The sequence below is a fragment of the Muntiacus reevesi genome, chromosome 10 (assembly GCF_963930625.1).
Source record: "Muntiacus reevesi chromosome 10, mMunRee1.1, whole genome shotgun sequence".
NCBI classification, from domain to species: Eukaryota; Metazoa; Chordata; class Mammalia; order Artiodactyla; family Cervidae; genus Muntiacus; species Muntiacus reevesi.
In genome coordinates this window covers 9105771-9129377 of record NC_089258.1, presented here as the reverse complement: position 1 = coordinate 9129377, position 23607 = coordinate 9105771, and the positions used below count along the sequence as shown (strand labels likewise).

General features: G+C 42.8%; 1 protein-coding gene across 2 annotated transcripts in view; it reads left to right on the top strand.

The window, feature by feature from the left end:
• FRMD3 (FERM domain containing 3) overlaps positions 1 to 23607 on the top strand; it is a 325040-nt gene that overhangs the window by 226359 nt on the left and 75074 nt on the right. For both annotated transcript variants that reach the window (XM_065947120.1, XM_065947119.1), the window contains exons 7-10: positions 6901 to 6988; positions 8766 to 8854; positions 11925 to 11988; positions 15308 to 15396. In XM_065947120.1, the coding sequence (XP_065803192.1) occupies positions 6901 to 6988; positions 8766 to 8854; positions 11925 to 11988; positions 15308 to 15396 (330 nt within the window). The remainder of the gene's footprint in view (positions 1 to 6900; positions 6989 to 8765; positions 8855 to 11924; positions 11989 to 15307; positions 15397 to 23607) is intronic.

Sequence of the window (23607 nt, the reverse complement as noted above, 5' to 3'; positions counted from 1 at the left end):
AAGGTGGCTCTGAATGGATATCTAGTATATTCCTGACCTATTCTGTTTAGTTCAGCAGTGCTTTTAGATTGTATAATACCTCACCCAGTAACTCTTCTATTAAAAAAGGCAGGAACTATTTCTCTTTTAATCACTGTATATGAATAAAATATAAAAGAGTATATGCAATATATGTGTAATTTAAAGACTAGTTGAAAACCACCCATGACCCCATAACTTTGCTTATGAATTAGAACAGCACCAGATGCTCTCAGGTCTCCTAACCTGACCCTCCCAAATTACCTCCCTTCCTTCTCTATGCTATTCTGAATTTTAGGTTATTCATTCTCTTATTTTGCTTTTATAAATATACTCCATACATCAGTAAGTAATAGATACTTTGTTTTTTCCTGTTTTTGACATTCATACAAATGAAATCAAGCTCTATCCATGTATCTTACTTTCCCCCCACCAATATTATGGTTTTGAGGTTCTTCACATTGATGCATACAGTCATAGGTGTTCATTTCTGCTTCTGCGTAATTAATTTTCTATCATATGAACATGTCACATTTTATGTATTCATTCTCCTGTTGATGGACATTGTCTCTAGGTTTCTGCTGTTATAAACAAAATTACTATGGCATCTTGAATACTTCTCATAGGGATATAAATAAAAGAGTCCCTAGCATAGATACAAACCTAGGTGTAGAAAGCAGGTACAGACCTGGGTCATGGAGTTTGCACAATTTCAGCTTTTCTAGGAAATGGTAGCTTGTTTGCTGAAAGGGCTGCTCCCTTCACATCCATAATGTATGAGTTCCCAGTGCTTCACAGTCTTTTCCCTTTCCTTTCCTTTTTTCCTTTAATTCTTAGAAATGGAAGCACAATACCAGCTCAGAAAAGTCAACAAAACATAAATTACAAAGCAAGTGCGTGTGTAACCACCACCCAGGTCAGAGAGAGAATTGGTAATACTCAGAAGTCCCTATTTTGCCCCTTCCCAATATTTATCTTCTCCCTTCCCCCTGAAAGGTAATCACATCTCTGACTAAATATTTTAGTTTTGTTTTGCTAATTTGAAAAAGTCATATAAATGGAATTCATTCAGTGGGTATGCGTTTATATCTGGCCTGTTTCATTCAGTTTTATTTTTGTAATGGTCACTCATTTTGTGTGTGGCTTGAATTCATTTATTTTCACAGCTGTATAGTGTTTCATTGTATATCCAATCTACTGTTGGTAGACTTTCATTTCCTACTTTTTGTTATTACAAATGGCACTACTGTAAAAATTCTATGTGTTTCTTGATGCAACAGGCCTAGAGCCTGTTGTATGTATAATTTTGAATGGAATTACCGTGTTATAGGGTAAGCATGTTTAACTTCAGTAGATAATGTCAGTTTTCCAGATAGTTCTACCAAATTACTCTCTCACCAGCAGTATATGAAAGTTGCTTTTGCTGCACATTCTCATGAGTGCTTGGTATTCTTTTAAATTTTGGCTCTCAAATGAATGTGTAAATAACTTCTTAAAGTTTTTCATTTTCCTGACCTTAAAGAAGTTGAGGACATTTTCATGTGACTATTACCTATTTGAATATCTTATTCTGTGAAGTATGTATTCAAGTCTTTTGCCATTTTACCTTCTGAGTTATCTTTTAGAATTATTTTATTATTTGTTATTATTGGAGGCTTTAAAAAAAAATTCTGCATAGGAGTCCTTTTTTTATTGTACATGTTGCCAAAATCTTTTCCCATACTGGGGCTTGCCTTTTCACTCCTGGATGACACTCTGGATGAAAAGAGGTCTTTGAGTTCAATGGTGTGTTCTCCAGGGCTGTATAGCCCTGCACCCCTGCTACCGTCCAGGGTAGTGTTTGCAATTAGATGCTTATCAGATAAAAGTACAGGAAAGTGGTCAGAAAGAGACCACCTAGGTAAGCAAAACTTCCTCACTTTCCAATATGAATTTCCAAATTATAACCTTTCAAAATTAACTTGTTCCCAGACTGAATAGAAAAAGGTGTGCTTTAAAACTGAACTTGAATTTCAAGAATAAACAATGTTCAGCTTAACTTGAATTTCAAGAATAAACAATGTTCAGAAACTATAAAACTCTTAGAGGAAAACATAGCCAAAACACTCTTTGACATAAATGGCAAGATCCTCTTTGACTCACCTCCCAGAGTAATGAAGATAAAAACAAAAATAAACAAATGAGACTTGGTTAAACTTAAAAGTCTTTGCACAGCAAAGGAAACTATAAACAAGATGAAAAGACAACCCTCAGAAATTGCAAATGAAGCAACTGACAAGGGATTAATCTCCAAAATATACAAGCAGCTCATGCATCTCAATATCAGAAAAACAAACAACCCAATCAAAAAATGGGAAAAAAATGTTTCTCCAGTTTTTGGAGAAACAGACATTTCTCCAAAGAAGATATACAGATGAGTAATGAACACGTGAAAAGATGCTCAACATCATTCATTATTACAAACATGCAAATCAAAAATACAGTGAGGTATCACCTCACACTGGTCAGGATGGCCATCATCAAAAAGTCTACAAACAATAAATACTGGAGAGGTGTGGAGAAAAGGGAACCCTTTTGCACTGTTGGTGGGAATGTAAATTGACATAGCCACTATGGAGAGCAATAGGGAGATTCCTTAAAAATCTAGGAATAAAACTACCAGCAGTCCCTCTACTGGGCATACACCCTGAGAAAACCTTAATTCAAAAAAACACATGTACCCCAGTGTTCATTGCGGCACTATTTACAATAGCTAGGACATGGAAGCAACCTAGACGTTCATCGGCAGATGAATAGATAAAGTATGGTGTGTATGTATACATACATACACACATACAATGGAATATTACTCGGTCATAAAAAGGAATGAATTTGAGTCATTTGGGGTAGATGAAGCTAGAGCCTGTTAGAGAGACTGAAGTAAGTCAGAAAGAGAAAAGCAAATATCATATATTGATGCATATATATGAAATGTAGACAAACGTTTCTGATGAACCTGTCTGCAGAGCAGGAATGGAGACACAGACATAGTGGGGTAGGGAAAGACCTGTGGACACAGTGGGGTTGGGAGAGGGTGGGATGGTTTTTGAGAGAGTAGCAGTGGAGCATATGTAATACCATGTTTATAATAGGCAGCTAGTGCAAAGTCGCTGGATAACACCAAGAGCTCAGCCTGGGGCTCTGTGACAACCTCGAGGAGTAGGATGGGGAGGGGTTGGAAGGGAGGTCCAAGAGGGAGGGCATGGATGTATACTTGTGGCTGATTCCCATCACTGTACAGCAGAGACCAACAAAACAGTGTAAAGCAATTATCCTCCAATTAAAAAAAAAAAAACCCAATATGCGGCTTAGACAAAAAAAGGCTGACAGTTTCCCATGAAGGGGAATGGCCAGCTCTCTGGAGCAGAGGTGCTCTTCCTAGAATTGGGCAGAGTAAGAGCCTTTCATGTGAAGCAGCAAGATTTCCTGGAGCAGAGCGGATGGCCCTCGGCTGTGGGAGGCACTGGGCCACTTTAGCTCTAGTCCTGCTTCTCTTTGGCCTCCATCTGGGTCGCTGGGCTAAAGTTTTGCTTTGGGGGCCACCAGAGTAGGGTGCTGCTTAGGAACGTGCTGGTCAGATCAGCTTTGTCCTTTGTTCCCCGCCAGGGGGTAGAGTGAGTGTGTGAAAGAGTGAGAGAGACAGAATAGAGGTAGTGTGTATGTGAGGGTGGGGTGGGCATGGTGGGGAGGCAGGAAGCCCCCAATACTTGGATTCAATCATTTTCTTTATTTTCTGTTGAAGCATAGGCTATTACTTCAGGGACTTATGAGAGAGCTATGAAGAGAGAATTACCTGTATGTTTTGAAAAAACTTTCAGAAACTCCCTTTTCCCTTCCCGAAAAAAATACTTCATGATTTTCTTGAATCTCTTGTTACTTTATCAAGAAGAGAAATAATTTTAATGACTATGACTTGAAAAAAAAGAAAGAAATGGTCCTGATGGATTTGATGGATTGAAAGGGTCATATAGTACTGAGCGGGGTGAATAAATAAAGAAGCACCTTTTATATACATCCCAGTGAAATTTCAGAACACCAAAACTAAAGAGAAAATCGGGAAAGGCTTTAGAAGGACTTGACTCTCCTAAAGCAGGTGTTTGAGTTAATCCCTCAAGAATATATTCTGTAAAGGATGAATTTAAAGATTATCCCCTCTATTAGGAGAAAAAAGTAGCATATGTGGCTCCCTTCCCTTCCTTCTCCAAGTCCCTGTGGATAATAGAAAATGTAGTAGAAAGCAGATACAAGAAAGACTAACATCTTTGCATCAACAGTCGTGTGGTATCTCTGGAAGATAGGAAACAAATGGAAGGAATCCAGGTCAAACACATACAGAAAATAGGAGTCGTTCTGTGTACTTCTGGCAACAGATAACAGGGCAGCCATCATGATGGGTGCGTTTGGAACATTGGTTCCCCTGTGCTAAGTCATAGGCAATAGCAGGCTTGAGCTGGAGGTACCTTGTATGGATAATACCCTGAAGGAACTAGTCTTCAGCCTGAAATCAAGTTACTAACTCATACTCTTCTCATATGGCATGTCCTGCCCTTCCCTACAACCTCTGGAGTCCATTGTGCTAAACAAATAACATAAAATACAAGCATGAGCATCAAACCAAGAATCATCAAACACTTATGAAGGAAACGTCAGTTCATTGAATAAGACACCCTGATGCAGCAAACCAAAGGGCTGTCACCAAGAAAGTAGTATTAATGGAATCAAAGGGATTAGACTTTAAAAGAAACCAAGAGGAGAAAGAAGAATTTATTTCATAAAACAAGAACAGGCATCTATTTCAAGAGCCAAGTAAATATTACATTGGAAATGAAACATTTAATTGATATTTTAAAAATCATCCATATTTGGGATGAAAAACCAGATGCACACAGCTGAAGAAGAAATTAAACTGGAGGCTTGAATAAAGAAATAATTTGGAATGTATTATAAAAAGCAGATTTAAAGAATGAAACAAAGCTTAAAAAGACACAGAGGATAATACTAGGAGTTTCAAGATCCATTTACTGCTGCTGCTGAATCTTACTAGTTAGTTAAGTCGCTCAGTCGTGTCCGACTCTTTGCGGCCCCATGGACTGTAGCCCACCAGGCTCCTCCATCCTTGGGATTCTCCAGGCAAGAATACTGGAGTGGGTTGCCATTTCCTTACTAGGGTCTCTCAAAAGAGAGGAGCGAGAGAGAGTGGTTGAGGTGAGGAACGAGACTGGGAAGAGAAGAAAAAAATCAAAGAAATGGCCAAAGATGAGTTGTCTGGGGGCCTCCCTGGTAGCTCACTGGTAAAGAATCTGCCTGCCAATGCAGGAGACACTGGTTCAGTCCCTGATCTGGGAAGATCCCACATGCCTTGAAGCAGCTAAGCCCATGCTCTACAACTATTGAGCCCATGGCGCTCGAGAGCCTGAAGCTGCAACTACTGAAGCCTGTTGAGTCCTAAAGCCCGTGTTCCACAGCAAGAGAAACCACTGCAATGAGAAGCCTGTGCATTACCACAAGAATGCAACCCCCCACTTGCTGCAACTAGAAAAAAAGCCCATGCCGCAACAAAGACCCAGCACAGCCAAAAAGAAAGAAGGAAAATTATAAAAAGATGAGTTGTCTGATTACAAGTGTCCCTACAGTGCTTGGGCCTCCTAGGTGGCTCAGTGGTAAAAAATCTGCCTGCCAATGCAGGAGATGCAGGAGACATGAGTTCTGTCTGTGGGTCGGGAAGATCCTCTGGAGAAGGAAATGGCAACCCACTCCAGTATTCTTGCCTGGGAAATCCCAAGAACAGAGGTGCCTGGTGGGCTATATAGTTCATGGGGCTACTTTTGCATGGGGTTCATGGGGTTGGACACGACTTGGCGACTAAACAACCACAGTGCTCATCTTGACAAATGAATAAAGATGTATCAGGGTGAACATTCAGAGTAAAGAGATCTTGGAAAGCTTCACAGAGAAGAAAAATGGGATACTGTTTTGATTAGAAGCATAAGGACTCTTAGCTGTCTTGAGTGGGTGGAAAGGGAATCCATCTTTGAGGAGAGGCATGCATGGAAATAGAGTTAATATTGCAGTATAGTTTTACACTGTGAATATAAAACTGAATTCCTGTTGTTAGCAAACTCTTCTTGGTTGCTCAGGTTACTTACTATCCTTGGAGAATGGTTTGGATTCTCTATGATACATGTGAGATATTAATGTTAGTCAAAAGAGGAGTCTTTGAAATGCTACACAATCGTGGTTTGGAAGCTAGCCCTGAAAGGACTTCACAGACATCTATATTTGTAGCCCCCTTTCTCTTCCTGGGGCCAAGACCTTGTTTACCACCCTGGAGGACACAGTTCAGACTAGAAATGGCTGAGATTTCCTTTCAAAATCCAGGGCTTTCCGATAGAATGGTTGACAACTCTTCTTTCTTGGCTGGCTCTGTTTAGGCTGCTGATGGTGTAACATTTTCTACCTCAACAAGAAAAAAATGCCCTGTATCCTGGAGAATCTTTTGAAATAAGTAGGAAAGAACAGATGCTGAGTTTTAGTTCATATTAAGATTGGATTTGCAAGGGCCTACTTATTGGTAACTTGATAACCTTGATTTAACTGTCCAGGTCACTGGAGTCCTCATAGTACATGTGTGTTTATTATAGAACAATTAACCAAGGAACACAGGCTAAGATTTCTTAGCAAAGGCTCGTTGTGGGAGGAATAATGACCAGTTTATTGATCAGTATTTCTATAGGGATTTCTCTCTTGGTTTAGCTAAGAATATCATATTTTATTGATTGAAGGTATTCTGTGGTTCTGTTATTTTTCATGTTAACTCTCTGAACTTTTCTTGTGTGATTTTAGAGGGCAGAGCCCACCAGTTGCTGAATTTAACTTACTTCTGAAAGCTCACACTTTGGAAACCTATGGGGTGGATCCTCACCCATGCAAGGTAACTACCTCTCACTGCAGGTTGACAGATAATGATTGTTTCACCCAAAAGGCAATTAATTGGTATACAGGCCTGCAGGAGCCCTTCTGGGATATTCCCACAGCCTGATCCATCGCCCCTAATGGGAAGGGACAACAGTGTACTGCAGTCACACGTTTATGTAGTTGATTTTCTCCATTGGAGTCTTCTAATTGCTTGCTCATTCACTCATCCATCAATTGGATGGTTTTACCTCCCGAGAAGTTGTGGGATCCTAACAGGTTTGTTTGCAAAGGCCATTGCCAGCAAGAATGCAGTCTTTAACAATGGGTAAGCAGAAGGAAGGGCTTCCCAGGTGGCGCTAGTGGTAAAGAACCCACCTGCCAGTGCAGGGAGATGTAACAGACGTGCGTTTGATCCCCGGGTTGGGAAGATCCTCTGGAGGAGGACATAGCAAGCCAGTCCAGTATTCTTGCCTAGAGAATCTCATTGACAGAGAAGCCTGGCAGGCTACAGTCCATGGGGTCACACAGAGTTGGACATGACTGAAGCAACATAGCACACACACAAGTAGAAGGAAAAATCTTTCAATTGATCTTTAGAGAATATACTTTTCTTTCTTCCTTTACTTGAATTACTTGACAGTTTTTCTCTCAAGTGGGCGATCAAGACCACGTGTATCAGAAACACTCAGGCCCCACCCCAGAGCCACTGATCAGCATCTATGGGGAACCTGGAACCTGCCTTTTAAACAAGCTCCCAATGTGGTACTTAAGCACATGTGTTTCAGAAGCGTTTTATGAAAACAGTGTTCATTTCATATTCTAAACCCATTGCACATCAATCAGACATTAACCTGAATCCTCATCTAAGCATTTATATCAGCCAGGCTCTTAAAGGTGTGTTTTTGAGTCGTACTAGAACATTTCTTTACCCAGGTGGGACCAGCTAATGGTATTTGGAGAAGTCCCTGGTACTAGAGCTCATAGCTCAGGCTGGACCTTAGAAGGGCCTGGGGAGCCCCATCACCCCCTGTTGTCCAGTCCCATGGGGATGTGAAGGTGAAGCCCTGGCAGAGAGTTCGCAGGCTGGTTGACAGTGGCATGTGCATCTTCTTCCTCTGCCCACATGATTATTTTAGAGTATTTGCCAGATGTCTCTTCCTGCTAATGGTATAAATTAGATTATTCCACTTCATGAATTAGATTTTATCCACAAATTTGAGCCTCTCTGTCTGCTTTATTTATTACCTGGAGACTGACTTGAGTTTTGTTGTTATCATTGTTGTTCCTTTGCCTTAATTTATCCATGCTTAGTTTTCCTGCTGGAGACTGGAATCAAAGTAGGCATTTCCAGGCATATCTTTATTTTTAAATTATCAGAAATCCCATATGGGGTTGGCTAGTTAGTTTAGATGCTCAGGGCTTTGATTTCAGGGCTAATGACAACCAAGAACAGTTTTCCTACTTACATGGTGGATCTGAGAACTCAGACAGTCCCACAAGACACTTGGAAGTAGACTAGTGGTTTGGGAGTAACCTGTATTTTCCCAGGAGGTTTCTGGGGAGGCAGAGGTCCACTCCTCAAATGGAAAAGCTACACATTCCTGGCCCTCGCCCACATTTTAGAGGTACTATCCTTGGAAGTCCCATCTGAGAAACTTAGTTTATGGCTATGATCATTGTACTTAACCTAAAATTCACCCAGACTGAGGATGAATAAGCATATCATGTATCCTTTATTTGATATTCCTTAATTGAATATGTTGTTATTTCTGTTTTTTTTTTTTTTCTTTCAGGATTCAACAGGCACAACAACATTTTTAGGATTCACTGCTGCAGGCTTTGTGGTATTCCAGGGAAATAAGAGAATCCATTTGTTAAAGTGGTGAGTACTTCTTTGGAAAACAATTTTTGTTTTTTCTTAATCTTGTTTTTCTTTCCCAGTCTTTGACTTTCTGTTGGAACTGCCAGGTAGAATGCCTAAGGTCCATTTCCCTGCCTTGGAGCTTCTTACAAAGAGATTATTCAGCTATAAATGAAGTTCAATCTTGGTTTCCCTAGACCTCAGGAGACCTGGAGTGTGTCCCAGGCTCAGAGGCTCTGCCTCCAAAGGGAAGGTGTCCAGGATTCCTGGTGAAGAAATACCAGGGGTGGCCACAGGGTGCCTCAGGGCAGGGTAGGGTGCAAGTTCCCTCAGACAACAAGGACCCCCTCTATTTCTGCCACTTCTTTTTATTCTCTTCTGTTGAATTCTTGCTGCAGACCCACGCCTCTGTAATCCAGTGTATCAGTGAAGATGCTTTTGACTCAAAGGAACAGGAAAGTCTGCTCACAGTGGCTTACAGATGAGAGGACAGCAAAAGTTCCAGGAGTCCTTTAACTTAACTGCCAGGGAGCATCATGAAGGACTTGCGCCTTTGCATTTTCTTCTCTGCAGTCACAGGGTGGTAGCTTTTGTCCCCAGATTCGTGCTTATAAAGTGGCCATGCATGCAACTTCAGTTGTCACATCTTCCCATGGCCACACCCTCAAGGAGAAGAGCCCTTTGCATGTGTCTCCTGTGAAGACAAGGATAACTTTTTCAGAAGCTCTGTAAGAGACTTCCTGTGTATGTAATTGGGCAGGGTTGGGTCATATGTGCCTCCTTAAACCAGTCCTTCCAAGAAGTAGAATTCTGTGATGAGGTTGGTCAAATCAGGATCCATCCTCATGGGAGAACATCATCTGTATGAACACTTGATCTAGAGGAAGAATAAACTATGGGTTCTGTCAGTAAGGACGTGGGAGAATGGACCAGCAGGGCCCGCTGTGTCCAATCAAGGAACAAAATAGAGTAAAGAAGTCTGCAGAAACTAACACAACATTGTTAAACAACTATACTCCAATAAAAATTGTTTTAAAATAAAGAGAAAGACAAAAAAAAAAAAAAGGACTTATCTTGACTGTACTTTAAAACACAAAGAGTGAAGAAGGCTGAACATTTTGTGTGTATTGGAATACTGTAAGGGCTTAGTCTTGTTCATAGCTTCAGTTTGATTTGGTTCCGCCTCTGATGGTCCTTGACAGATTTATCACCTGGTCTCTCTGGGTGGTGGACTCACTCTCCTGGCTTGAGCCCTAAGGGTCGGAAGTTTTTGATGGGCCTTTGGGCATCCACCCTCAGTCCTGGATTGAAAATGCTCTCTCATGGTTATCTGAACCTCCATTTCATGGTTCTTTTAGCATCAGGATTTCTTCCAGCACTTTTTTATCAAGTCCGCATCTACCCCATTGCTTCTTGGCACTCTCCTCTGAGCACCTGCCTTCCCTTCAAACCTTCTCTACAAGGATAGAATCAATCAGCTCATGTCCACTTTGCTTCCTACACCTTCTGCTCTGTTTTTATGATCAGCCTTCTCTTCCTAAGAACCCAAATTTGCCTAAATATCTTCCCTACCTACTCTGCCATTGCCTTTATTCATGTTATACTGTTCGCATCTGTGCCCATATACTCTCTTCTTCCATAATGAGCATTCTCAAATGTTTGTGTGTCTCTAATAAATCACTTAACTGTCTGAGTCTCAACGTACTCATTCATAAAATGGGCATTCATTATATCCAACTACTTTACAGGAAAGAAAGAAGATGGGGGGAAAGGAAATGAAATAGTGTGTGTGAAAGTGATTTGATTTGTGAACTAGGATGTTTTATAAATACATAGCATGGTGGGTTACCTACTTTCTTCTCTGTGTTCTCAGTATTTGTAAAGAAGCTCTGATGTTAACCACCCTTCACTCCATTCCAGAATAATTTCCCTAGGGATTTTCTGACTTTGGGGAGCATGGGTAATATGGGCAGGGCTTCCCCTATTCTCTCCTACAATTACAAAAGGCGTGAGGGTCCTGCAGGGTATTTGATCCTCAGGTACTACTCAACTCTGGAGTCCTTGGGTTAGATGCATACATATTGATTGCAAGTCTCTCCTCTTGGGGCTTTAGTTTCTTCTCGGGTCCACTGAAGAGTTGAGATGGACAGTCCCCAGATCTTTTGTTTCTAGGTTCTAAATCTTGGTGTTTCTGGTGGGATGTTGTCATCCCCATCTCTTCCAGCCATGGCTTAGGAACACATTTGTAACAGCCATGTACATGTTACTAAAATAAATTTTCTTCCCACGTTAAACCTAGTGTTGTTTTGTTTTGAACATTCACTGAACTTTATCCCTCTTGCAAATCCTCACCACAGCTTAATATGACCTCACTGTTCTTCTTCCCTAGGAAAAGCACAGGGGCACATATCACTGTCCTAGGAATTAGATCAAAGGAATAAAAATAGAATTCCCTCCTCTCTTTACACTTATCTTCTTACCAAAGAGGTGACCTTAGGTCTACATTTCAGGTAGATTTTAACTGAGCATCTCCTTAAGATGAAGCCTCAAGTCTTTTGTCTATAGTTTCTCAAGGTATCCTTATAGTTTTGAGCATCTCATTATCTAACAAAATGGTTCATTTATAAACCGGGAGGGCAGAAATGAGAATTTTGCAATGTGCATGTCTTGGAGATGGATGTGAAAGGATGTAGATATTGTGAATCCATATGGTTTCATTAACCAAATCTGAAATAACTATTACATACTTCCTACCTCACAAAGTGCATTGGCCAATTAATATTGTTTTGGTCATTAATATTCATGAAACCTCTAGAGCTCCTTGGAAGAAAGGTACAGCTTAACTGTAAAAAAATAGGATAAATAATTCTGAGCTGCCTACAGATCCTCTCTTGGGAAGAAAATTGTTGTAGAATTCACTTGGGGACTCTTCCCTGCTCATTTGGCCTCCAGCAATGATAAGGTAATATCTTGTTTCATTGCTGTCTGCTTGGCATTTGTGAGTCAGATGGATTCCTATGGGAAAGCAGGTACCTTAATTAGCTGCCACTTTTTTTTTTTCTTCTCACCCAAAGAGATTTTCTTTTCTTAGGCCAGATGTCTGCAAATTGAAGTTTGAAGGGAAGACATTTTATGTGATTGGCACCCAGAAGGAGGTCAGAAACTGCTTTTCTACCTGTCTGTTGTTGAGTGTGCATGCATGTGTTTGTACGTGTGTGTGTGTGGGTGTGCCTGTGCATGAGAAAGTTTCAGGTAAGACATGTGCCTGTAGTAATGTAGCCCCCAAAGACCATGGTGCTAAAGTTTGTGATGATACCAGAAATTAAGAGGTAAATAACACCAGGCTTACACATTTAAGAATTAATCCAGTGAACAATGCTGACCATATACCCCTGTGTGAAAACTAGGTTGTGATATACTTGGGCTTTCCGGTGCCCCAGATGGTAAAGAATACACCTGCAATTTGATCCCTGAGTCGAAAAGATCCCCTGGAGAAGGGAATGACAACCCACTTCAGTATTCTTGCCTGGAGAACTCCATGGACAGAGGAGCCTGGTGGGCTAGAGTCGATGGGGATACAAAGAGTCAGACATGACTGAGCTACTAACACTTTAACTTTCACTGACTTGAGAAATAGCTAATGGCTCTTCTCCCTACTTCTATCAATTGCAAGAATAGAAATTAGGAAACAAATTAATGATACTTAAAGATAGACATCAACCAGTGTTGATTAGAGTTTTATAAAAAAGTATAAGTCCTGGGAATCTTAAAATCAAGGAGTTACCACATGTAGGTTGGGTTTATCATTTGGGAGGAGACTATTACTGAAGAGTCTCAGAACTCAGTCGGAAAGTTTCTCCATTTTCATGAGCCAAGTGTTTAAGCACTAGATATTCAAAAATAGTGAGTAAATTTTTAAATTCATCCAAGTCTGATTGAGAGGTAGGTGATGCCTGGAGTGTTGAGAAAGATTATGAAACTGCTCTTTATCCAAAATAGGACCTGGAGAGGTTAGTAATATCTGCAAAGGGTGAGGGAAGGGGGAATATGATTTTAGCATCTTCTAAGTACATAGAAGAACTGTACAAAAAAGATCTTCATGACCCAGATAATCACAGTGGTGTGATCACTAACCTAGAGTCAGACATCCTGGAATGTGAAGTCAAGTGGGCCTTAGAAAGCATCATTACGAACAAAGCTAGTGGAGGTGATAGAATTCCAGTTGAGCTACTTCAAATCCTGAAAGATGATGCTGTGAAAGTGCTGCACTCAATATGCCAGCAAATTTGGAAAACTCAGCAGTGGCCCCAGGACTGGAAAAGGTCAGTTTTCATTCCAATCCCTAAGAAAGGCAATGCCAAAGAATGCTCAAACTACCGCACAATTGCACTCATCTCACACGCTAGTAAAGTAATGCTCAAAATTCTCCAAACCAGGCTTTAGCAATATGTGAACCGAGAACTTCCAGATGTTCAAACTGGTTTTAGAAAAGGCAGAGGAACCAGAGATCAAATTGCCAACATCCGCTGGATCATTGAAAAAGCAAGAGAGTTCCAGAAAAACATCTATTTCTGCTTTATTGACTATGCCAAAGCCTTCGACTGTGTGGATCACTGGGCATACACGCCGAGGAAACCAGATCTGAAAGAGACACGTGCACCCCATTGTTCATCGCAGCACTATTTATAATAGCCAGGACATGGAAGCAACCTAAATGCCCATCAGCAGACGAATGAATAAGGAAGCTGTGGTACATATACACCATGGAATATTATTCAGCCATTAAAAAGAATTCATTTGAATCAGTTCTAATGAGATGGAAGAAACTGGAGCCCATCATACAGAGTGAAGTAAGCCAGAAAGATAAAGACCAATACAGTATACTAACACATATATATGGAATTTAGAAAGATGGTAATGATAACCCTATATACAAAACAGAAAAAGAGACACAGATGTACAGAACAGAATTTTGGAATCTGTGGGAGAAGGCGAGGGTGGGATGTTTCGAGAGAACAGCATTGAAACATGTATATTATCTAGGGTGAAACAGATCACCAGCACAGGCTGGATGCATGAGACAAGTGCTCGGGCCTGGTACACTGGGAAGACCCAGAGGGATCGGGTGGAGAGGGAGGTGGGAGGGGGGGATCGGGATGGGAAATACATGTAAATCCATGGCTGATTCATGTCAATGTATGACAAAAACCACTACAATATTGTAAAGTCATTAGCCTCCAACTAATAAAAATAAATGGAAAACATACAAACAAACAAACAAACAAAAAAACCAATAAACTGTGGAAAATTCTTAAAGAGATGCAAATACCAGACCACCTGTCCTATCTCTTGAGAAACCTGTATGCAGGTCAGGAAGCAACAGTTAGAACTGGACATGGAACAACAGACTGGTTCCAAATAGGAAAAGGAGTATGTCAAGGCTGTATATTGTCATCCTATTTATTTAACTTATATGCAGAGTACATCATGAGAAACGCTGGGCTGGAAGAAGCACAAGCTGGAATCAAGATTGCTGGGAGAAATATCAATAACCTCAGATATGCAGATGACACCACCCTTATGGCAGAGAGTGAAGAGGAACTAAAAAGCCTCTTGATGAAAGTGAAAGAGGAGAGTGAAAAAGTTGGCTTAAAGCTCAACATTCAGAAAACTAAGATCATGGCATCTGTCCCATCACCTCATGGGAAATAGATGGGGAGACAGTGGAAACAGTGTCAGACTTTATTTTTTTGGGCTTCCAAATCACTGCAGATGGTGATTGCAGCCATGAAATTAAAAGATGCTTACTCCTTGGAAGGAAAGTTATGACCAACCTAGATAGCATATTAAAAAGCAAAGACATTACTTTGCCAACAAAGGTCTGTCTGGTCAAGGCTATGGTTTTTCCAGTGGTCATGTATGGATGTTGAGAGTTGGACTGTGAAGAAAGCTGAGCTTGGAAAAATTGGTGCTTTTGAACTGTGGTGTTGGAGAAGACTCTTGAGAGTTCCTTGAACTGCAAGGAGATCCAACCAGTCCATCCTAAAGGAGATCAGTCCTGGGTGTTCATTGAAGGACTGATGCTGAAGCTGAAACTGCAATACTTTGGCCACCTGATGTGAAGAGTTGACTCATTGGAAAAGACCCTGATGCTGGGAGGGATTGGGGGCAGGAGGAGGAGGGGACGACAGAGGATGAGATGGTTGGATGGCATCACCGACTCGATGGGCATGAGTTTGAGTAAACTCCAGGAGTTGGTGATGGACAGGGAGGCCTGGCGTGCTGCAATTCATGGGGTTGCAGAGTCAGACATGACTGAGTGACTGAACTAAACTGAACTGAAGTGCATAGTAATGCATAAGTTACTTCAATTCTGTTTGGTAGGTGGTGGGATACAAATAGGTAAACTCTTAAAAGAAAAATATGAAAAACTGTGTTTAACGTGCCCTTAATTGTTTTGTTATATTTTATTAGAAAAAAGCCGTGTTGGCATTTCATACTTCAACACCAGCTGCCTGCAAGCATCTTTGGAAGTGTGGGGTGGAGAACCAGGCCTTTTATAAGTAAGTCACTTTTATTCATTTAATCATAGGTTTGAAAAAGCACTTCTGGAGTCCTTTATGTTTCACAAACAGCTACATATTAATTTCTTTTAACATAGTCCTTTTTTATTATATTTAAGTGAGTTATAAATTTGCTGCATTATTCAGAGTGACTCCCAACCACTGTTGGCCTGACCATGTCTTGAACTTTATACTGGGTGTTTCCTAATTGCTGTGGGCTTTTTGGGGGGAGGGGCATTGTTGTTTCCATTCAACATGTCACAGGATCTGTTTTTGGTTGGTTCCCCCCTTAGAAGCAGACCTTGGGAAGAGCTTAGTGCAAATGGGGTGTGGTTACTGAATGTACCAATAGGGGAGTAGAGGAGGGAGGGGGAAGCAAGAAATATAGGGCATGTTATTGAGTAGTCACTACTGTGAGCCGCTGGACTCAGCTGTGTCTGACTGCAGAATATGCCTCAAAGTTCTCCCACTGACTGGCAAAGAGGTTGGTCTGTTTATCTACCAATTCCCCATTCATTTTAGTTTAGGGACACTTACGAGGGCAGAATTAATAGTCTCTAGCACTTCAGACTTACTCTGAGCTTGGGTTGTACGTGCTCTCAACAACAGAAAAAGAAACCTTAGACAGAGAGTCACACATATTCCTGGTAAGAAGGCTTCAGTGTTTAGAGAGGAGAGCCAAATGTTTGTAGGTAGAATGCCATCAGGGTCTTCTAGGATCGTAGAAAGTCAGTGCTGCACAGAACTTCAGAAACCATCCATGAAACTCTCAGGTTTCAAAAAGGTTCAAATTTAGGATTTTTCCATAAGTTCTAGCTTCTCCTCTTTGAGATCGTTACTGATTGGAAGAGCAGTGGTGATGGATGCAGTCAGGAGCCTAGCGAGCGCTGCCTGGGGTGTCAGCACCACTCACCCCTGGAATTCATCCAGGTGGATTTTGTCTCACTCTGCCAGCCTGCCCCCCTACACTGAAATAGTCTGACCTATTAGACTCACCTGAAACTGCTGACCCTCTGATCATCCTGGGTTTTGGCTTACAAGGGCCTTCAGGAGAACGAAGGCTGAAACAGTGTTTTTCAAACCCCTTTTAAGCCACAGAACTCTTTTCCTTACACAGAAAGTGTAGACAAAGCCTATGTAAAAAAAGATAAAAATAGAGAAGCTGTGCTGTTGGTGGGGACCAAAGTTGGGACTGGGGACTAGAGACCCTTAACTCATTGCTCACTACTCCACAGGAGGTTGGGTGACCAGTTGTCTGAGTTTGCCCATGACTTTCCCATGTTTGGAATGAGAACTCCCAAGTCCTGGGCAGATGCTGTCAGGAGCATAATTTGAAAACGCTTGGATGAGATGATTCACAAAATACTGTGCTTCTAGGAATGATGATGCGTATCAATAAGACATCAAGGTATCTGTGAGTCTCCTGCAGTGTTTGAAGACTGGTAAATAAAGAATAGCTGATGACCTCTGAAAACTCGGCATGTCTAGACCACTCCATTCACATGACAGCAGAGAGAAGGAGAGGCAGACAGTCTGGGGTGCTCTTAGTCTTAGTTGGAGCCTTCACATTTTTGTTTTTGTTTTTAATCATTTAAAAAAAATGAGGTAATACTCACATACTATAAAATCAACTGCTTTGATGTGTAAGTTCACTGGTTTTAGTATAATTCACCAATTTATGCAACCACCACCACAATCCAATTATTCAGGACATTGAATAGTTTTTGCACATGTATTGTTTTATCATGAGTGAGAGAGTCAGTTGGTATATGGAGTAAAATAAATGTAAAAACAGAATTGAAAAGAGGGGAGAGAAGGGGGAAAAACTCACAATCAAAGGCATCCATTTGGGGCATTTGGAGTATGCTCATTATCTAGCAGCTGACAAAGTAGTCTGACAATTCTGTCACTGAATGGGCCAAGTAGGCATATCAAAGAAATCACTTCCAGTCATCTGTAGAAGCTTCAGAAGACCTGAGGAGTGTAACTGTGAGAACAGGTGGCACCATACAGAGTTGACTGAGTCCTTGCGTCAACACCTCTGCTCTGGTTGGGCCAGGCTACCCCATCTTTCCCATTGGGACTTCTAATCCCTAATATTTATCCTGACCTGAGATTTGCCCAAACATTGTGTTCCACCATTATCCCACAATTATCCCTGTTCCTTAAGAAAGAGGAAAGATATAGCTTATCCTGACCCAGCAGTGTGACCTTGAACCAGTGGCTGGCCACATCTGGCTCATCTGTTGAAGGGAGGGAGCTGGGACTCAGGTATGATTTGCTTGTATCACTGTGGCCTCGTGTTAAGCATAGTGGGCTTTGGAGGCCAACAGACTTGGGTTTGAATCTCGATTCTGTTGCTTACTAGTCGTGTGACCTGAGACAAAACAATGAACACTTTGAGCCTTATCTTTATTTTTCATCTGTAAAATTCAGTTGGTAATCCCTGCCCTGCAGCGTCTAGTCCCGCCAGGCACACTGACCATCAATAAGTGGTAACTGCTGCTGTGAGTGGGATGACTCCCTGCTCCTTGAATGGGAATGTCTTCTGAGTGCCAGTTGGTTGCAGAACCCACTCCCTTTGCTTCTGAAGGGCTCTGACTCTCTGAAGCTCTGAACTTCCTCCACTGCCCGCCTCCTTTCCTGGCCCTGCTTCCAGCTGATCATGGTTTTGGCCTTCATGGTCTGGGCCAGCAGAGCAAGGCACTGATCTTTTTTTTTTTTTTTTTAAATTGAAGTATAATTTATTTGCAATGTTGTTAGTTTCTGCTGCACAACATGAATCAGCTATATGTGTGTATACATATATATATATACACACACAGACACACACCCACCTCTTGAGTCACCCCCTCTTGAGTCACACCCCGTCCCACCCCTCTTGATCATTACAGAGCACCAAGCTGAGCTTCCTTCCCTATGCATGCAGCAGCTTCCCACTCGCTATCTATTTTATACATGGTCGTGTATTATGTTAATGCTATTCTCTCAGTTTGTCCCACCCTCTCCTTCCCCTGCTGTGGCCACAAGTCTTTTCTCTATGCCTGCATCTCTATTCCTGCCCTGCAAATAGGTTCATCAGTTCTACTTTTCTGGATTTCATACATATGCGTTAATATACGATGTTTATTTTTCTCCTTCTGTCTTCACTCTCTGTGGCAGACTCTGGATTTATCCATGTCACAAAGCCCTGATCTTGTTTCCTGGGTTGGGAGTGGTTTGTTTCCCCCTTTGCCCTTCACCTGTCATGAGAATAGGGAGGCCCCATGGCCAAGAATTCCCCAGTATGCTTTTAACACATGAATGTACTGCTGGTTGTCAGCTGGCCCGGGGCCACCAATTAGGTTTGAGAGCCCTGGCTCTGAGATCTGCTGCCTGGGAACAGAGCCCAGAAACAGAAACTCTGACTCTCCCTCCTGCTCCCCCCTCCCGGGGATCCCCAACACAGACTTAGACCGTCACCATCTGAGAGCTTCCTCCCTGCCGTGTGTTTTGGGTGCTGCCACCCCCAGAGCGCTGGAATGTGCCATTTCTGGACACTGATTGATTCCCTGAAAGCGCACTAGATTCCCTGAAGAGTTCAGTGGCTCCCTGGTGGTGGTTCTGATGAATCTATCTCACACCTGCTTTAGGCTGAGACAGTGCGGGACACTGGGGACACAGTGGAAGCTCGAATGACACTCTCTGTCCCCAGCTTTGTGTGGAACTGTGTGCAGAACATAAAGGTAGTCCCTAATAAATTTCTTGTCTGGGTTAGTGTGCATTTCGTCAAAGGAACAGTATGACACTTGGTCGTCAAGGGCCCAGAGTATCTCCCTAAACTGACAACTTTCACACTTCAGTGAGCAGGAGAGTTACCCAGAGATCCTGTTAGAATGTGGATTCTGGTTCAGTAGGTCTGGGTGGGGCCCAGGAGTCCAGATTTCTCATAAGCTCCCTGGTGATGCTGAGCTGCAGGTGTGTGGCCCACACTTGAGTCATGAGGTTCAAAACCAGAGATCCTCAGCTGGACTGCACATTAGAGTCACCTGGGGGAACTTTCAAAAAATAACAGCATGGACCCTACCTGAGACCCAGTTAATTTGAAATCTGAGTCCTCACCAAAATGTGTACATGAGTGTTCATAGCGGCATTCTTCATCATAATTAAAACAGATGCCCATCAACTGATGAAAGGATAAAGGAAAGTGGTATATCCACACAATGGAATATTATTGAGCCATAAAAGGGAGGAAGTACCTACTGATTCCTGCTACATCAGGGATGAAACTTGAAAATATGATGCTAAGGAGTGAAAGAAGGAAGGGACTTCTAATAGGTATTGGGAGGTTCTTTTGAGGGTAATGAAAATACTTTCTTATGAATCTCTAACTTTGTAAATTATACTAAAAACCACTGAAGTGTACAATCTAAAAGGATGAACATTATGTGAATTATATTTCAATAAAGCTTTTATTTTAAAAATTCAGAATCTGGGATGAAGGATCTTGATGTTAGTAGTAATATACCTTTTCCAGGCAAAGTAAGCCTGCAGCCTAGGGTTGCATGCTCTGATCCTGTGATTCTCAAAGTTTGGGTTCCTGGACCAGCCTCAGCATTTCCGGAGAACTTCTTATAAAGGCCTGGCTCCAAATCGGACTTATTGAATCAGAACCTTGTATTTTCAAAAGCCCACCCAGTGATCCTGATGCATTCTGAAGTATGAGGACCTGCGTGGCCAAGACATTATTTTAAAAATACGGAAAAGCCTGGGTTTGCAGCCTGGTTCCTCCAGCTTCTATGATGTGACTGTTGTTAAGTGAATTTACCCTTCTGTACCTCAGTTTCTTCATGTAAGAATGTGGATGGCTTCTTCTTATGAGAGAGCTGTGAGGATGAAATAAATTAGTGTATTTAAAGTGCTTTTTAAATAATAAATTAGTGCATTTAAGCACATTCCTGGTGGCTCAGTGGTAAAGAATCCACCTGCAATGCAGGAGATGGGGGATTTATCCCTGGGTTGGGAAGATCCCCTGGAGGAGGAAATAGCAACCCACTCCAGTATTCTTGCCAGAGAATCCCATGGACAGAGGGGCCTGACAGGCTTCAGTCCATAGGGTTGCAAAGAGTTGGACGTGACTGAGCAACTGAGAATGCAATGTGCTTTGGATGGTGAATGGCGCCTAGTAGGGCTCAGTAATAACATATATAGTATTACACTGATTACTCCAGAAGCTATGAACCATAGGGAAAAGGGAAATTGTATTGTTAGTTCTAGAGGTGGCCTTTAGAGCACCAGTCGGTGTCTCTCCAGCACCTAACCTGACCCCCATCCTCAGCTCCTGTAGCAATAAGTACCAGAGGAGAAACTGGAAGCAGGGGTGCGTGGGGGCATATTCCTGCAGAGCTGTGCTGCGTGTACATCAGATGACACTGATACTCAGAGGAGGCTTTGTCTGTTCCAGGCACGCTGAGTATGTATGCACATCTCACAAATAGCATCCCATTTAAAACAGACTTTCAGTGTCAGGACTGGACAGAACTCCATAACGCCATGGGAAGGGGTCTCTAGGTAGAGTGACTCTGCCCTGAAAGTTCTGGGGGTGGGGGGGGAGAGTTGTGAAGGTAGAAAAGAGAGGAATGACGAGGCCACCATGTGAATACACAGGCGTCGCCCAGTCAGGCGCTGGGGACTGGATTTCCCTGTGAGATCAGAGATTTGAGAATAGTCAGTGCTTCTGTGCTGAGGTTTTGATGAGTAGCTGGAGATGGAAGTGGGGAGACGGAAGACCAGAAAGGAGGCTAGAGGAGAGAGAACTGCTTTGCTACTTGGCTGTGCCTGAGTTGCCTACACTGGGAGGAAGTCTTGCTCTGGGCTCATGGATGGGAGAGCCTGGGAACAGAGAGCTGGAATGGGTCAGCTAGAGCTGGAGCCAGAAGCTCTTTTATTTGCCTTCAGAGTGTTTGACATGGTTCCCGGGGATGGCCACGGCTTAGAGAATTGGCTTTGGTAGCTCAACAGTGAGAAGGCAATGCAGAGGTTTGGAGAGTGATATCAGGGGAAGGGGAAGGAAGAGAGGGAGGAAGGGTATCATATAATGAGCAAGGAGTACTATAGGTGTTTTCAGGTCATTTTGTCTCATTTAAGGCTTCCCAGGTAGCACTAGTGGTAAAGAGCCCGCCTGCCAGTGCAGTAGACAAAAGAGATGTGGGGTCAGTCCCTGGATCGGGAAGATCCCCTGGAGTAGGACATGGCAACCCACTCCAGTATTCTTGCCTGGGAAAATCCCGTGGACAGAGAGGAGCCTGGCGGGCTACAGTCCATGGGGTTGCAAAGAGTCTGACATGACTGAAGTGACTTAGCACATCTTATTTAACCCTCCTCAGAACACTATGAATTAAGTATTCTAATATCATCATTCTTTAAAAAATCTGTAAAGAAACTAAGGCTCAGAGAGGCTCCATGACTTGACAAAGGTCATAGGACCAAAAGCAGGAAAGAATCCTGAGCCCCTGTGTTTTGGGGTAAAATGCCACCTGGGAGTCATTCAAGGAGAATGTGGGGACTCCGAGGTTCTCCGATGCAAGTAGGTGGCCTTGGAATGACGTTGGGGAGTTTGATAAAAATACAGACTCCCGGGCCCCTATCTAGAGGGACTGAATGAGCCTCTCCAGTGATGGGTCCTGGGAGCTGCTCCAGCATCTACTGATGTACAGCCGAGGGTGGGTACAACCGCACGCGTGTCCTGTGACCCAGCCACCTTTCTCTTCCTTCATTCATTTCCTTCCATTCCACTGTCTGTTTCCCAATTCCCAGGGGTTTTGTGGGGTTTACGTTCTCAGAATAAATTCCCTTGTTATAACTCCATAAAAGATCTCAGCCCAGACATTATCAGACATCTCCCTGGACATTTGGGAGGGCAGGGGATTGGTGGAAATGCTCTTGATAGAGTGTGTTTGAGCCAATGAAACCACACAAATAATCATTGAGGGCACTTAGCTGTAAGAAAGAAGCCAACGCTTTTTTCACTCCTCTCATCCTGACCAGACAGCTATTCTCTGTCTTTCTTTGTGAAACGTGCCTTCTAGCCAGTTTTCCTTGACGTACTTGGCAGGTTTGTGCAGATGCGGTGGAGCGCTATGAGGCCTCCCACCAAGAGGCTGTTCTGAGGCAGTGGCCTCTGCATGGGACTTGGAAGGGCAGGAGCTGAGGCTGAACCGGCGAGAGAGCCGCCCACTGCTCCCTAGATGAGCCCCCGTCTATGGAATTGCTGTGCTAGCCACACTTCCATAAAATGGGTACAGAGTTGAGTCTGAATTTCAAAAACTGCAATTAGGACTCCTAATAAGCTTTTTTAGCAGACGACCTTGCCCTGAGCATCCTTAGGAACCTAGAACAATAACAACAAAACAGTAAAAAAGCAGAAACTGCTTTAAAAAGTTTCTCCACCTCCCACCTCTGAATACTTGGGAACAACAACTCTGCTGAGATGGGGATAGGCAGCCAGTGATGTGTGTCCAGGCCTGTGAATCTCTGGTGCTAAGATTGGAGGTGGGGTAGCAAAGAGACCCAGGCCAGGCACATCCTCAGGAGAGGAGGAGGCACAGCGATGTTGCCTCCGCGAGGTTTGCTGAGCCATTTCTCCTCCTGAGTGCATGTGGTCTGTAGCCTGGCTTTAGCCAGCAGCCTGTCCTAGGCATCTAGACCCCTCTGTGGTGTGGATTTCATGTGCTCTGCTTATCCTTGGGACTCCCATGCTATCTTCTCTGGGCCCTGCCTTGACAGGAATCCCTGTCCCTGGGCTTGACCCCCTCTCCTGCCCATCTTGCTCCCTGGATTCATCCTCTGTAGCCAGTACTCCTCTCTGTGGGTTCAGATGGTTTGCAAAACAGTATTTTCTGTGACTTTCCATGGTCCTGAGGACAAAGACCGAATCTTTAACAAGGACAGCTCAAGGTCAGGTCCTAGTAAATTAGTGGGGAGAATGTGTGAGTGAGACTGTGTAAAATAGTCGTAATAACAGCACAGGGAAATGCACATCAGATCATCAGTCCCCCCAGTGCTCAGGGTCTGGGCTTTTACCTGCTGGGCCTTCTGTTTGGAACACAGCCACCACCGGCCCTGTTAACACCTTCCCTCCCCTGCAGCTCAGCTCAGAGGTCTCTTCCTCAGGCCACCTTCTGATCAGATCAGCACCACCCCCATACTCTCATTGCATCTTTTCCTTCATAG